At 38.6% G+C, this 16,589-nt stretch overlaps 1 protein-coding gene across 1 annotated transcript in view; it reads right to left on the bottom strand.

Annotated features, from left to right (window-relative positions):
• Nucleotides 1-9,717: 9,717 nt before the first annotated feature.
• The window catches only part of slc6a8 (solute carrier family 6 member 8), a 53,643-nt gene continuing 46,771 nt past the window's right edge, over nucleotides 9,718-16,589 (bottom strand). Inside the window, exons 8-13 of the mRNA XM_033628005.2 lie at nucleotides 15,950-16,062; nucleotides 15,087-15,224; nucleotides 14,769-14,871; nucleotides 12,117-12,217; nucleotides 11,432-11,602; nucleotides 9,718-9,986 (exon numbers count right to left, since the gene is read on the bottom strand). Of these exons, the coding sequence (XP_033483896.1) occupies nucleotides 9,852-9,986; nucleotides 11,432-11,602; nucleotides 12,117-12,217; nucleotides 14,769-14,871; nucleotides 15,087-15,224; nucleotides 15,950-16,062 (761 nt within the window). The 3' untranslated portion in view covers nucleotides 9,718-9,851. The remainder of the gene's footprint in view (nucleotides 9,987-11,431; nucleotides 11,603-12,116; nucleotides 12,218-14,768; nucleotides 14,872-15,086; nucleotides 15,225-15,949; nucleotides 16,063-16,589) is intronic.

Consider the following 16,589-nt stretch of genomic DNA (forward strand, 5'->3'; position numbering starts at 1 on the left):
GTGTGGTCATATGCCTACAAAGTTGTGTGGTGATGGGTGAAACCCTTGAGATGTTATACACCTTTATGTGATGAGCCACGCCCTCCGCAATATTCATTGCCTTATAGAAGCTCAGTTTTAGTAAGTTTTCCAACTTTTGCCAAGAGGGAACTTTAGATATTGGTCCCTAGATTATGTTCACCCAGTTTCATGCAGATCGCTCAAACTTCCTAGGAAGAGATCCATTTGAAGTGTTTTTCAAAAAATTCAAAATGGTGGAAAATCTATATAAGCGGAAGTTATGGGTTCTTGAGGCAAATGTGTTCCTCATGAGGAGAGGCATCTCTGTGCAAAGTTTCATGTCTCTACCACATACGGGGCATGAGATATGCCCATTCAAAGTTTGACATTTCAATGGGTTGCTATAGCGCCCCCCTTTGGCCAATTGATGTAATATTGCTTCATTGGCATCCTCCCATGACCCTCTACCACTGTGCCAAATTTCACATGGATTGACCAAGTCAGTGAGGAGAAAAACATGGAACACACACACACACACACACACACACAGAGTTTTCATCATTATATAGTAAGATGATGAATCAAATATAAATAACAATAAATAAAACAAAGTAAAAACAAAACATCTGAAACTTTTTCAAACTTTCATGTTATTAACATGTTTCATAACAAAAGAATAAAATAAACAACACAGTAACCATGGAGACAGACCAGCTGTTTGTCATGACGTTACTTTTATTGCCGTATCTTAGTCGGTGAATGAGCACAGTGATCACAGTGACTTACAGCATGACGACCCTCGCAGGGGTCAGAGGTCAATGAGACAGTGACATCATCAGGGCTCAAAGTTAACTTGTACATCATCGATGACTTTTTTTATTTTTTTATTTTAGCTGGTGACTCGTTAATGTGGAGCCCCGAGTGTCGTTAGTACACAGCTACTCATTAATGAAGCTACTTTAATCACCTTTAATCGATCTACAGTTATGGATGGAAGACTGAAGGTTCACAGGAAGTCACAAGAGACACACTTACAACAAAAGTGATGGATGGCGAGATGAATGAGGTCACCGTGGAGATGAGTTTGGGCTGGAAACACAAGTTTTGTTCTCTGGAAGCTCGAAACAGATAAAATATAAAACACAAAAATCTCTGATGAGAAACTGGTCGACGTCAAAGATTCTTTATGTCAGACTGAAAAGACCTGACGACAACTCTGTGGGCCGACTACAGTTCCCATGATGCTTCAGTGGATGTTCACAGTAAGTATACTATCAGCGAGGTACGCTGACGGTTTTTATTTTATTGTGAGTTCATTTTTCGTTAAACACAACGTTCTTGTTTATCGTTTGTAATTTAGTTCATTTAATAGTTTATCTGACGTTTGGATGTTTTTCAGATGTTTTTGTGAAAGATGCGTTTCCTGTCAGTGACGTGTTTCCTGTCAGTGACGTGTTTCCTGTTTCCTGTCTGTGACGTGTTTCCTGTCAGTGACGTGTTTCCTGTTTCCTGTCTGTGATGTGTTTCCTGTTTCCTGTCAGTGACGTGTTTCCTGTTTCCTGTCTGTGACGTGTTTCCTGTCAGTGATGTGTTTCCTGTTTCCTGTCAGTGACGTGTTTCCTGTTTCCTGTCTGTGATGTGTTTCCTGTTTCCTGTCAGTGACGTGTTTCCTGTTTCCTGTCTGTGATGTGTTTCCTGTTTCCTGTCAGTGACATGTTTCCTGTTTCCTGTCTGTGACGTGTTTCCTGTCAGTGATGTGTTTCCTGTTTCCTGTCAGTGACGTGTTCGTTGTCGAGCTCTGTGCATTAAAGCCGGCGGCGGTGTTTCCAGCCCAAACACAATAGATGGGAGTTCCCACCGGAGGAGAGCGCCCCCTGCTGGTTTCACTGATCCAACTTCAGCTTCCCAAAAGACTTAAAGGTGAGAAACTTATTTAATGTCATGATTATTGATTTAGCTTTTTAGGAGCACCAGCGATAAAACTGTCGAGAGACAAAAATAAAAAAACAAACAAAAATCATCTTTTTCCCTTTAAGCTTGCGTTTTTGTTTTTTATTTTATTTTTGGAGGTTAAAAACACTTTGGCAATGTTTTTGGCTAAAAAAAATCACTGAAAATATTTTTAAAAAATATCTAAAAAAAAAAAGAGAAAATCCTCTACAGTAAAATGAAGCTGAAATAAAAATTAGAATTTCTTAAAAAAGCTGTGAGAGAAATCTACTCTGAACAGCAAGACGCTCTCTGACGGAAACCAGCTGATGGTGAAGTTTGTCAGACAGAATCGATGATCAAAACCTGCAGCCGACAGACGGACGGACAGACAGACGGAAAGACAGACAGGTGGATTCTTTAGACTCGTTTGGTTTTTAAAGTTTCAGGGATTCACATATTGGAGGCCCTCAGCAGGATTTTAGAAACACTAAGGTCAAATTTGCCAAAATCGACTCCCTGACACCTGGAGAAATATTTGACTTTCCACCAAAATAAATTTTTAATTCTTATTGTTTTTGTGTTTCATTTTTGTCTCACTAAATTTTGTCTGGAAGCTCTGCAGAATAAGTCTGAGAGGAGAAACACAAAATTTTAGATTGTCGTCTATAAACACTGAATAAAGTTTTTTCACAGCCCTGCAGACACTACAGAGTAAAGCTCTCGACTCTTTGCATAGCTCAGCTGTCAGAGTCTGAGACAGACTGATGATGCCTTCACTGACACTCAGACAGGTAGACTTTGTGTAGACAGATGTGTGGACGTTATTAAAGACCTGAAGGTGTTTGTTTCATTAAAGAAGTTTTCTGTGACTGCGACACAGAGTCACACAGCACAGTTATTCTTTAATATTCCGACTTTTTCCTCATGATGTTACAACAGTTTAGTCTTGAACATATTTGGTCGTCACAAACACAGAAGTCTGCAACTTATTTTAAAGTTTAAAAATAGTTAAAGCTTGTTGGTCTTTGTTTTTTTGTTGTTGAACGGCAGAACAAGCTGAAAATACATCTGAACTATGATGTCATTATAGAAGAGTTATTGGCAGATTATTGGAGAATAAAACAGGAAACATATCTGAGGTTACAGCGCAGTGTTTAGCCTGATAAACAAAAAGTTTAGTTTTTAACAAAAAGTTTTTTTCTCTTTTCACAGCATCCAAATAAAAAAAAAAAAAAAATCTTAAAGAAGTGACTCTGGTAAAGACGTTTATTCATATGCATCAGTGGATGTTTTGATTATCTGATGATTAATTTAATTAATGTGATTAAAGTCTGATGTCAGTCTGTCTCCACACTGAAGAATAAAAAAACATTCAAACCCTTTTTAAAAGCACCGTCAGCGATCATCATCAGTCCGTCTGTCTGTCTGTCTGTCTGTACCTGCAGAGGCAACATGCTCTTTTGTTTTGTAATTAAATATAACTTCCTGTCTCGGCGCGGCGGCTTTGGATCAACGATTCTGTCACAAGATGGGTTTTTTTGTGTGGTTTTTTTTTTGGCAGGAGAGCACAAAGACAAAATGACATGAAACATCAGATTTTTTTTCTAAATGTACATTTTGTTTTTTTTCCAAGATGTTTTTTTAAATGTATATATATATTTATATTTATATATTTCTTTTGTCTTAAATGGCTGCAGATTTTATTTCTTTATTATCTTCCCGCTCTGACCCACCAGGCTCCGCCCACACATGAGACATTTAGTAATGATAAAACTTAAAAAAAAATAAAAGAGTGTCAAACGTCAGTTAATGTTTTTATAACTTTCTGCCTCGGGTTAGTTTGATTAGTGAAATATCATCATCTGATCTCTAATCTCACTACTTTTAATCATCAGTCATCACCTCTGTACACCGTCACTTTAAATCCACTCACCAGACCGGCCAATCAGCTTCAGCTCTGCTCAACAGCCAATGACTAATGATCAATAATCACTGATTAGTCTGATTATTAAACCATTTATTAACTGTCAAATCTTAAATTCTCAGTTTAACTTCAAACTTCAAACGTCTTCAGTCCAAAAAGTTTCGACTAATAAAGACGCTCCGAGCAGGAATCTTTTTTTTAAAGGAGCCGTCGGTCAGATTTTACTGTGACATCATCAGAGAAATAAAAAAATGTTCATGTTTTCAGCTTCGTTAAACTCGTCAGCAGTGACGAACTAACGTCCATTAAATTTGTGTTTAATCGCCTTTAATGACTTTGGCTGACGTGAGGCGGCCATGTTTGTTTCAGACACTTCTGAGCAGCTGAGTCGCCCTGCAGTGTCCGATAACGTGATTGGCTGGTCTAGTTGTTCTTCATCATTCTAAGTCTTAATGAGCCAGCGGGCGCTCTGATTGGCTGAGAGACAGGATTTATACTGACACCAGATTGGTCTGTTTTTATTTGTAATTTGAGGAGACAGAGTGGCAGACTGAGCTGATTGGCTACAGAGACTCGCCATATATGGTCATGTCTCACATTAACTGCTTGTTGTCTGGAAGCTCCTGCTGACTGCTGGGAAATGGAGTTCTTTACTCTCCGCCACATGTTGTTGGTTTTAATTGAGGTAGCTGTTTTACTACAAACTGTTGAGGTGCTTCACGTCTCCGTCTCATCAGACCGACGACTTTCTGATTGTTACAAATGGCAGAGTGACGGTTGGCAGTTTTTCAGCCTTTAAAACATTGTTATCTTTAAATTTAATCATCTGTCATAAAGAAGAAGACGTGCAAACTAATTCTTTCAAATGACACAGGCAGATAGAGACAGATAGAGATTTTTCCTTTTTGCTTTGAAATAAAAATAATAATTATGATAATAATTATTATTTTTATTATCATACCTCTGATAATTGTGTGTGTGTGTGTGTGTGTGTGTGTGTGTGAGTGTTTGGGGGGGGGGGGGGTCGTCAGAGGATAAAAAAAAAAACAACTGATTTCCAGAAAAACACAGAAAAACAATCATCTAAAACTAAAACTCTTCAAACGCTTCAGCACTTTAAAAATTAGCAATCCAAAAAATAAGAAAAAAAAAAATTCCCTTTCGTGGTGTGTTCAGAGCCACAGGAAGCATCAGCATCACTGCATCGCAGCAAACCCGCCAAAATAAAAGCTCTGTCCCTCGCTGCTTGTCCACGTCAGCCGGTCGGACACGTTTAAAGGCCTCACAGCACCAAAACACGACAACATCAGATTTTTAATTTCATCAGCCACAAATCGTGACACCTTAAGTCCAAAAGTTTAAACTTTCTGAAAAATTGTGTGAACAAAAAAAGTGTGAACTGAACTTCCTGCAGGTCAGATTTTCAGATTATTACATTTTCATTGGTGTTGGTGAGAACCTTTAAAGCTGCGACACGAGACAGGCCGAGGATGGAGATGTTTCCAGAAACACTTCCCAGAATCCTCTCCTGTCGGCAGCCGACGCCGCTAACAAGACATTTGCATAAAAAGCTAAAAGAAGTTATTTTGAAAGTCTGAATGAGAAGTGAGGTAGCCTGAAGCTCGTTGGTTGGTTGCAGCCGGTGTCGCTGTGGCGCTCGTGTTCGCCGACTCAGACGTGAACAAACAGCCAGAAATAATCATCATCATCATCATCATCATCATATACTGCATCAAATATAGATAACGCACAAAGATATCCAATATAGATCTGTCGTACTGTTTGTATCAGCAAAATAAAAGCCTCCACAAAATAAATCTCTGATTCATTTTACAATATGTAAAAGAAAACACCAACACGTTTCTTTTTCAAAGTGCCAGCGACATTATTTTACAACAATGTGCAAATGTATGAAGTTTTTCTATATTTTACATTCTGATCATGTTTCCCGTCATACTGTGTGGTTGCTAGGAGACAGAGTTGTAGACACGCCCCCGCAGACTGCTGATTGGTGGGATATGAAGCAGAGCCGAACGCAGGACGTCCTGTCGTGCTCTGGTTTGGCTCGTCGACCGTTACGGGCTCGAGAGTTAAGACAACGACGTAAGGCAACGTTTGGCATCAGGCTGAGTCCTCCGGCTCTCATCTCCCCGCCAGCTGACCGCAGGTAAACACTGAACAACTTCTTCTTCTACCATTTGAATCAGTTGTTTCTCAGGCTGATGACGACTCTGCAACTAATGTTTATTTTCATTATTGATTAATCAGAATTTATTTTCTCCATTAACGATTTTGTCAATAAGAAAACAGCGAAACATCCTGCTGTGTCCAAAGTGACCAAACATCCAGAACTGTTCATTTCTCACAAAGAGAAGCATCAGATAAACAGTAGGTAGGTCAAAACCGTTGCTTATTAATTTCCTGTCCATCTAATTGTTGCAGCTTCAGTGCCGACACATTTAGAAAATGTGATGACAATGTGGAACTGTTTTTAATTTACATTAAATAGAGATGCACCGATTTATCGGCTGAATGTCGGCAGTGTTTGATGTTTTTCTGTTGTGTCTCAGACTAGAAAGCAGGACTCCAGATTGGCAGCGTCCCGTTGTCCCGTCGTCCCGGCGTCCCAGGTACAACAGGAGACATGTTTAGAACAAACACAGATCATCCTCGAGACACTGTTGGGACAAAAGGACGCTGTAACTCGTTACCGATGCGTCCTATTGTTTCCTCTAATGATGCTACAGCAAGAACAACAGACCTGTGTTCACATCAGCAGGGAAGAGCTACTTAAAGTCAGCTGTTAGCAGCTAGTTAACGTTAGCTGTTAGCAGCTAGTTAACATTAGCTGTTAGCGGCTAGTTAATGTTAGCTGTTAGTGGCTAGTTAACGTTAGCTGTTAGCAGCTAGTTAACATTAGCTGTTAGCAGCTAGTTAATGTTAGCTGTTAGCGGCTAGTTAACGTTAGCTGCTAGCAGCTAGTTAACATTAGCTGTTAGCGGCTAGTTAATGTTAGCTGTTAGCGGCTAGTTAACGTTAGCTGTTAGCAGCTAGTTAATGTTAGCTGTTAGCCGCTAGTTAACGTTAGCTGTTAGCAGATGGTGGCCAAAGCTAACAGCTGACGGAGGTCACGCTGAGTTATGTTATGATGTGTTTATTGGGCGAAGCTAAATTATTAACTAATAATCATTAATGTTTTCATGATGCGTTCAGTGTAATCTTGTAAAATGTAGTTTTTTATGATTTATTTAGTAAAAAGACTTTTGAAGCAGTTGTTTGAAAGGTCGTTCGTAAATGTGTCTGATTGAATTTGTGCTCATTTAAAGGAACGAAGGACTGAATGAATTTAAAACTGTTCAGCTATTTGTGTAATTTCCTTGTTTCCCTGGAACAACGGGGGAATAAACAAACACAGAAAGACACACCAACAACAGTTATTTTAATCATCAGTATTGACCCAGTTTCATCGGTGCATCTCTAACATGAACTTTTAGACGCATCTGTTCAGGATTCCATTAAACAAACATCTAAATCTTTAAATCAGTTTTGTGACGACGTCTGAACAGAATCTGGATTTTCTTGGACAGAAAAGTTTTTCAGAAGCTGACATGTTCTGTTTGTGTCAGCGTCATCACACACGAAGCAAACTGAGCTGCAGATGAGTTCCTCACGTGTTTGTCTGGTGGCCATTTTGCTGCATTTTTTACGAATCAAGTCCAAATCAAACTGAGCAACAGGAACAGTTTTTGGGTCAGCTGTTGAGTTAAAGACGAGATCGAAAAGTTTTATTATCAAAGCTGTAATTTGACTTTTTATTTGAAACCAGGTTCTTTGTGTTTTCCTGCGAGGTGACATGGATCAGCTGTAAAGGACAAGAGCGGGACGACCTCAGCGTTAGAGATGAACGGATGAATATGAGGCAGAGAAGAAGAAGAGTGAACAGGTTGGCAGCCTGGAGCCTGGTCTCAGATCAGTCCTGCTCCGTTTGGCACTTGAGTCGATCCCCGGCGGGTAGACGGGCAGGTCGGGGGGGGGGGGGGACGGACACAGAACGAAGCCCGACCTTTGACCTGATTCTCACACAGGCCTGAAGCTCCTCAAGAGGAGGTCAGATACTGAACATGAAAGGTTAAAGGTCAGATCCACTGTGACCTCACATTTATTCTGAGAACGTTATTTTCTGTTTGTGTTCACAGACTGAACCTGGATCAGCTGCTTGTGGTCAAGATGATTTTGTTCCAGGTTCATCTGCTGATTATTTTCTCTGTTAATCGATCAACAGTATTGATCTGTGAAATATCACAACAGCCTTCTTTAAACTGCTGCTTTCCTTCAGAGATTCTCAGCTTCTTGATAAATGAATTAACCAGTTCATCAAATGATCAAACTTGTTCCGGGTGGAGACAGCAAGTGGACGTTGAGTTGAGCTTCTTCAGTCAAACATTTTGTTTCTGTTTGTTTATGTTCACAGAAAACTGCAAACTGGAGCTGAGTGTAAAAGATGAAGCTCAGGAGTCGCGGTCGAAAGCTTCAGGAACCAGTAAGTAGAAACTGTATTACCAAGCAGACTCTACTGATTCAGGCTTCTCCTCAGAGCTGGATCACCTTCACAGAGTCAGTCAGTGAACACAATCTCAGAAACTGGATATAAAAATTCATTTTAAACAAAAATATAAAAACTGAAATTGAAAATGAAAAGTTTCCTTCTGATATCAGATCTGTTGTCGCCTGAGTGAATCAAGCCTCGGTGTGACTGTTGAAAACAGATCGGAGGTCAGCGGTCAGAGAACCCCACGCTGCTCTGGGATCAGATTTAGGAGCTGGTGATTCACAGTTTTTAGCTTCAGGAGCGCACAAGCTGTGTCGATGTGTCGACACAAGCCAAACATCAGGACGACGGTTTGAGTCAAACTGAATTTAGATCCGAAACAATCAGAGTCACAAACAGGCTGAAAGACGTCAGCTGGCTGATCTCAGGACTCCTGGCAGCGTGGTGAGTTCATGGACCGCTGGTTGCTCCGTAACAGGAACATTCTTTTACACTTAAGTCCTGCCGACAAACTCTGAGTTTGTCTCAACAAAACTGGAGGAACGAACTCCAGGAATTAAACCCAGCCGCACATTTGACTGAAGAGCAGAACGTTCTCTAAGGTTTTTAAGACCTCTGGGGATTTTCTGGGGGTCAGTCAGTCTGTGTGTCTACAACTCTGTCTTAATAAACAGCCATCATACACTCACACTCACACACACACACACACACACACACACACACGTTACACACAACCTGTTAAATCTGACCCACACCTTTAGACTTGCCTGTTGATCTGTTGATGTTTACTGTTGGTTTGATGATGAAGTCATGAAGCTGTGTGTGTGTGTGTGTGTGTGTGTGTGTGTGTGTGTGTGTGATGGCCGTCTCTCAGGTGTGTGTCTGCACGTCCATCCCGCCCACCACAAGACGAGACCGATGCTCTTCATCCAACATGGAGGAAGCCCGACGTTCAGCAGCGTTTAGGGAATCTCTCGGATGTTCTTCTTCAGCTCCTCCAGGGTTTGTGAAACGTTATAGTTTGATTTGATCCTTGAAGCAGTGACGAATGATATTTACATTTTCATGGTGAGAACCGGAGGAGTCGAGTCGAAGCCCTTTACAGTCCGAGAACCGAGTGATCTGCTGGTTTTAATCTCTAATTTAGTGGTAATCTGGGAAAAGGAAGCTGCTGTGATTATAAAACCCTCCTGGAGGAGCTGCTTTGTTCTTTTATTGAAAACTCTTTGTAGCTCTGGTGCCTGATGACGTTTGAAGGAGCCGAAGACGACGACACATCCATCAGGTAATTCAGGAAGGAGCCAATCAATCAATCAGTTAATCCAAGGCCGATGGATCACTGAGGTGTGGTACAGGGTGGAGGTGAATCTGGAGGTGCTGAGGTGTCGGCCATCTTGTCGCAGGTGGGATGGACGGAGATGGAGATGGAGCGCTGTGATTGGTGGCCTACATGACGCTCTCGAAGATGATGACCTTATTGTCGTCGGTGCCGGGGGACAGCGAGCTCAGGGACTTGATGTCGGGGGCCATGTACTCCAGGTGATGGGCCCCCCACACCGGAGTGGTCAGGTGAGCCCAGCGCTGCAACACACAGCAGGACACATGAAGAGACACACACAGGTGACACGTGACACACTAACTTGTTCTGATTTTTTTAAGCACTGGGGAGGGACTTATGTTTTTTAATTTGGCTTGGGGGGGGCACACAAATTGAAACGGTTGCGTTTTGTGTTTATTTTACCGCCAGTTTTTAAAGAAAACATGCATGGGCGGGTTTGGAAGGCATGTTCCTTTTAAAATCACCAAAATTACACCATTTATCGAAACCAAAAAATGTACATTTAAAAAATATAATTAAAAATGTTTTAAAAAAAAATGTGAAAAATGTAAGTATGAGTATATTTTCTTTACAAATTGCCAAAATTACACCATTTACATCACCAGAAGCTGTATATTATAAAAAATTTTTTACAAGAAAATAAAAAAATTCAAAAGAAAAAAAATCATGCTTTCCAAACCCATGGGCAAATTTTTTTGAAAAATCGCCAAAATAACACAATTTGCCAAAAAAATGTACATTTAAAAAATAAAAAAATAAAAAAAATTTAAAAAAGTTTTCAAAATGTAAATGAAAAATCTCACCTTCCAAACCCATGAGCATATTTTCTTTAAAAAATGCCAAAATTACACCATTTATTACAGACAGAAACTGTAAATTAGAATTTAAAAAAAAGGAATTTGATTTTTTTTAAAAAAAAGAAAAAAATTCAAATAAATAAAATCTAAAAAAGAAAAAGAAATATGCCTTCCAGACCTATGAGTGAATTTTCTTTACTTTTACTTTTCTTTGAATTGTCAAATTACACCATTTATCACAGTTGGAAACTGGAAATTAAAAAAAAACTAAAATTAAATCAAAATAAATAAAAAAATAAATAAAAACAATTTAATGAAAAAATCTTAAAAGAAAACATGCCTTCCAAACCCATGTGCATATTTTCTTTAAAAATCACCAAAACAACACCATTTATCACAGCCAGAAACTTGTCTGAGCTATAAGTAGTGATACTTCTCTGTAAGTTATTTGAACTATATTTATGATATAGTTTTTGAGATTTTATGAGCAGAGTGCAAAGCTGTTTACATAGTTTGATCTACAGTAGAAATATGTCCCCAGTGCCTACATTGGTATTTTTGGTTAAAAACTAATTTATGGTGGACGGAGGGTCACGCATTTACTGCCAGTCAGCCAGGGGAAGGGTCACACCTCAGCCGCCCCGTCCCCTGATAAATAGAGAACAGTCCCTTAAACAGTAACTGAGCCTGTGATCAGTGCAGAGAAGCACTCTCATCTTTACTGCAGCATAAGTTCTGATACCACAGTGTAGAAATACTCTGCTACATGTAAAAGCCCTGCATTGAAAATGTTTCCTGAGTACACAAGTCTTGGCATCAAAAAGAAACATTGAGCACCAAACTTTAACTGAAAGGCTTCTTTTCTGTGTGTGTCCAGTGTGAGTGCTGACCTCTCTGAAGGTTCCCTTGGCTCTGAAGAGTTTGTAGAGAAGACTGACGGGGATGCAGAGCATGGAGGACAGAGCCAGACACCAGCCAATCACCTCGCCCCACCACGGGTACACGTACGTGTTGTTGTAGTTCAGCGGCTTGTAGTTCACCAGGTGGAACAGGAAGATGCCCTACAGACGACAGGACGGAGACATCGAGCATAAAATAGGAGAGTTTTTGAAAAGTTTTTGGTAAATAACAGTTAACATTTTGTATTTCTTATATTTGTATTTTTAATGTTTTAGTCATCCATTTTCTTGAAATGATCTGGAGCCGGGTCTCTGTGGCTGCAAGCTAACAAAGGTCGTCTACATGTTTGTCGCCCCAACAGTGTGTCCCAGCTCCTCCTGAAGGACCCCGAGGCGTTCCCATGCCAGATGAGATATATAATCCCTACAGCGTGTTCTGGGTCGACCCCGGGTCTCCTACCAGCTGGACGTGCTCTGAAAACCTCTGAGGAAGGAGCCAGCAGCATCACCTGCCTCTGCTGGCTCCTTCTAACACCACAGAGCAGCGTCTCTACTCTTGAGTGCAGGTCTGAACATCACTGCGTCCACACTGGTTAGTATGAACGTATCAGTCGAATGGTAAAAGTACATTTATCAATGTGTTGTTGTTGTTTTTCTGTAGGACGAGTGGTCTCACCATGCAGACACACGGAGTAATGAAGGACCAGCACCACTTCATCCAGGGGAAAGGCCGGTAGCCAATCATACGAGCCACATCGTCCATGAAGCGGTCAGCACCTGCAACAAACGACTCAATCAGCGAGGAGCAGGCGGAAAGATGCTGCAGCAGTGTTAATGATGATGACATCACTGACACACAACACACAACACACAACACACAGCCGTCACTGTGGCCTGTTCTGATATTCAGCTGTGACTCTGTACGACTGGTGAGGTGAAAAAAGATTCTTTTGATTTACGACACTTTTTACAGGATTTTTAGTGTAGTATGTATTTTTTCAATACAACACTATAACATGTTTTTGACATATTATGCTATGACTTTTATTTCTGACATACTGTAGTTGGGTTTATTGATTTTGTTTGTTTTATTTTCTTGTTTGTTTTGAAATGATAATCCTGAAGAAATGCATCAATGAAGGAAATAACATGACTGAAAGTGAAGCACAAATTGCTGTGTAGCATTTTTGATGCCTCTTATATTTGTGCATCTTATATTTTATATGTTTTCATACATTTATTTGTATTGCTTTTTTGGTATTCTATCCAATGACTGTTTGTTTGATCATTCTTTGCTCGTTCCACACCATGCTATGAAATTTCAGATGATTCTTTTTAATGTTTTACTACAGTATGATATTACTTATGGATTTTTTATTTGGCAGACTACAAAAATTGACTTCTTAGGGGGAATATTACACTGACATTTTCAAAGACATTTATTTTGGAAGTGGGGCATTTTTGTATGCCATACCAAGACATCTTCTCAAAGATACTAATGGAGGGAACACAGAATACAGATATATTTTTACATTTATTGAATTCATTACTTTGTTTTTCTTTTGTAACATTGATTTGTTTTGTTTTGTTGTCTGATATTTTGTTTGTTTTAAATAAATGTGTTCATGTATGGCTCCTACTTTATACTTAGAATTATATATTTTATATGATTTTTTTCAATTGATTTTTTGTACAATGTACAATAAATTTTTATGGACTTCCAAGACCATATAATGAAAAATTATATCACTTCTCAGAATTTCCTATTTTTCATGGTAGTTTCTTTTTTCAACGTTTTTTTTTTTTGCCATGCTATAATTCTGGACGACATACTATACTATGACTTTTTTTCATGATTTTGGACGACATGCTATACTATGACATATTTTCATCATTTCGGACGACATGCTATACTATGACGTATTTTCATGATTTTGGACAACATGCTATACTATGACTTTATACTATGACATATTTTCATCATTTTGGACGACATGCTATACTATGACGTATTTTCATGATTTTGGACAACATGCTATACTATGACGTTTTTTCATGATTTCGGACGACATGCTATACTATGACGTATTTTCATGATTTTGGACGACATGCTATACTATGACGTATTTTCATCATTTTGGACGACATGCTATACTATGACGTATTTTCATGATTTTGGACAACATGCTATACTATGACGTTTTTTCATGATTTCGGACGACATGCTATACTATGACGTATTTTCATGATTTTGGACGACATGCTATACTATGACGTTTTTTCATGATTTTGGACAACATGCTATACTATGACGTTTTTTCATGATTTCGGACGACATGCTATACTATGACGTTTTTTCATGATTTTGGACAACATGCTATACTATGACGTATTTTCATGATTTTGGACGACATGCTATACTATGACGTATTTTCATCATTTTGGACGACATGCTATACTATGACATATTTTCATGATTTCGGACAACATGCTATACTATGACATATTTTCATGATTTCGGACGACATGCTGTACTATGACATTTTCATTACATTTTGGACAACATAGTATACTATGATGTTTTTTTCGTCATCCCATACTACAACTTTTTTTGGACATAATATAGTATAATTTTTTTTGTTTGTTTATTTTTGACATGCTAAAATATGGAGTTTTTTGTCTTGCAATACTATGACGATTTTTATTTTATTTTGTGACATACTATACCATGACGTTTTATTGACATACTATACTATGACATGTTTTTGTTTTACTTTACTATGACTTCATTTGACACACAATACTGTGCTGTTTTTTTTTAATACTTTGGTATGACTTTTTTGGCACATTATACTATGACGTTTTTTTTGTCATACTATACTAAATACCTCTTTTCTTACTATTTTAGAAATAGTAACCTTGCTGATTTTCCAAAGCTTCTCTTCAACAGGTTTTTCATTGGGACCTGATCAGCAGTACAGAGATTCTCATACTTTTTCCTTCACTCTTATTTATTCTCAATTCAATCGATCCCGCCTTCCTTGGACAGACAAGCTTTCCTATGATGTACTGTACTTTGACATACTATACTACAACTTTTTCACTACAACACAGTGTGCTATAATACTTTGTACCATGAGACAGATCCTGAACTGTGACCTTCATTACTGTAATATCATATAACGAAACTATTCACACACCTATTTTAAGAAAGGATGCTTCGCTGACATACTTTACTGTGGCACACCATGCCAATACCTGAAACACTACGCTCTGTATTTGTGTGTGTGTGTGTGTGTGTGTGTGTGTGTGTGTGTGTCTTGCATACCGTAGACCCAGGCAACTACTATGCATTCCCAGAATGCTTGCCACAACAGAGTCATCCCACTGGCCGAGTAGTAGTCAAACAACTGGAAGACGTACATCCCTCCCTGCAGAGACAGAGACACAGTTCTGTGTTTAAGACAATAAAATGTTTGATTCACTGCAACAAAGTCAGTCATCGGCCGAAGTGTGAAAGGTTTCCTGTTTTCTTTTAAGTTCAGATAGATGTTTCAACTTTTATCACTGCCAGTTATCGATAATAAAAGCAGTTTCTGAAGTATTATTTTCACGTTCAGCAGGAAACAGACAGTCTGTAACTGACCTGCGTCACCATTGAGAGGTCAATAATGAAGCACAGTAAACAGCATATCGCCACAGAGATCTCCCTTTTGTAGCGATGGTAATGTTTTCCAGGAAACAGATCCAGGATTCCAGTTACGAAACCTTCCACCCCAACAAACTGGAGACACACAGAGAGGAAGACTCAGATATTAACAACTCAAACACATGAGACTTATTCCAGATATATAAGACATAACTTTACTCATATCCTGGGAGAAATTCTCATTGTAACAGCACAAGAGATTAACGAGTGGAAAAAAAATAAAAGTATTTATTCTAAAACTATAAGTAAAAGAAAATGACTTCAGAAAATGTAAAAAAAACTTTATACATAAAGCATTTGAAACCTGGAGCGACATCACTTTTCTTGTGCTGCTTTCAGATGCCTTTAGCAAATATTTAAACCTTTGAACTCTGAGAAAATTGGTAAGAAATGTTGTGCAAATTGCAAAGTAAATAAACAAATAAACAAAAATGTAGATTTTTAAAAATATTTCTCAAAATATGAAAAAAAAACCTCTGGAAAAAAGAAAAAAAGCTTGGGGAAAATCTATTTATAATAATTCTTATTATTACATCTTAAAATTATGTTACAGAATTATCAAAAATGTTCAAGCAGTTTTTAATTTATGTCTTTTTACTAATTTCTTGCAAATTTTTGGGGTCATTGTTTGAAGCTTCTGGCAGCAGAAATGTTTAATATCTGTGAGTCACTGAATGCACCATCAGAGCAGAGTCTCTCTGCTGCGTCACCACATGATAATAACGTAACTCTGATGATGATAACAAAGCAGAATGAAGCGATCTCTGACGTCATGACCAGGAGTGAGAAGTATTGATCACCTGACTGTCGAGTCCGAGCAGCAGCAGCATGAAGAAGAAGAGCGCCGCCCACAGAGGAGCCACCGGCATCAGACTGACCGCCTTCGGATACGCAATGAAGGCCAGACCTGGACCTGAAGCACACACACACACACACACGCACATGTTAGATGTCTAATAATCTACAACACAGTTTTCTGTCACACGTTTGTATTTTATGAGATAATCTTACTCCTGACTTTCTTTATGAACGTTTCATGTTTATTTAATTTGACAGATTTGATTGGAGTGTTTGAGGTGAACACTGAGGCAGGAAGTTGGAATATTCATGTTTAACTTTATTAATATAATATAAATAAAGGACTTATTGAATATTCACTTCTTCCTGCTCTTCTTTGGACATGAAATCTATAATTATGTTGTTTATTGAGAGTTTGTCGTTTGCTCAGTTTTGTCCTGTTTTGTTTTCTTACCTTTTTTCTTTTACACGTTGAAAATGAAAATAAACTTAAACTTGCAGAATCATTGTTTAATCTTTATCCCAGATTGTGTTCAGATTTTATTTTATGTTGATTTAAAGGTCCAGTGTGTCAGATTCAGGAGGATTTAGTGTCGTCTGTCAGTGAGGATTACAGATTACAGATTACAGATTACAACCATC

This window comes from Epinephelus lanceolatus, chromosome 8, assembly GCF_041903045.1.
Source record: "Epinephelus lanceolatus isolate andai-2023 chromosome 8, ASM4190304v1, whole genome shotgun sequence".
Taxonomy (NCBI): Eukaryota; Metazoa; Chordata; class Actinopteri; order Perciformes; family Serranidae; genus Epinephelus; species Epinephelus lanceolatus.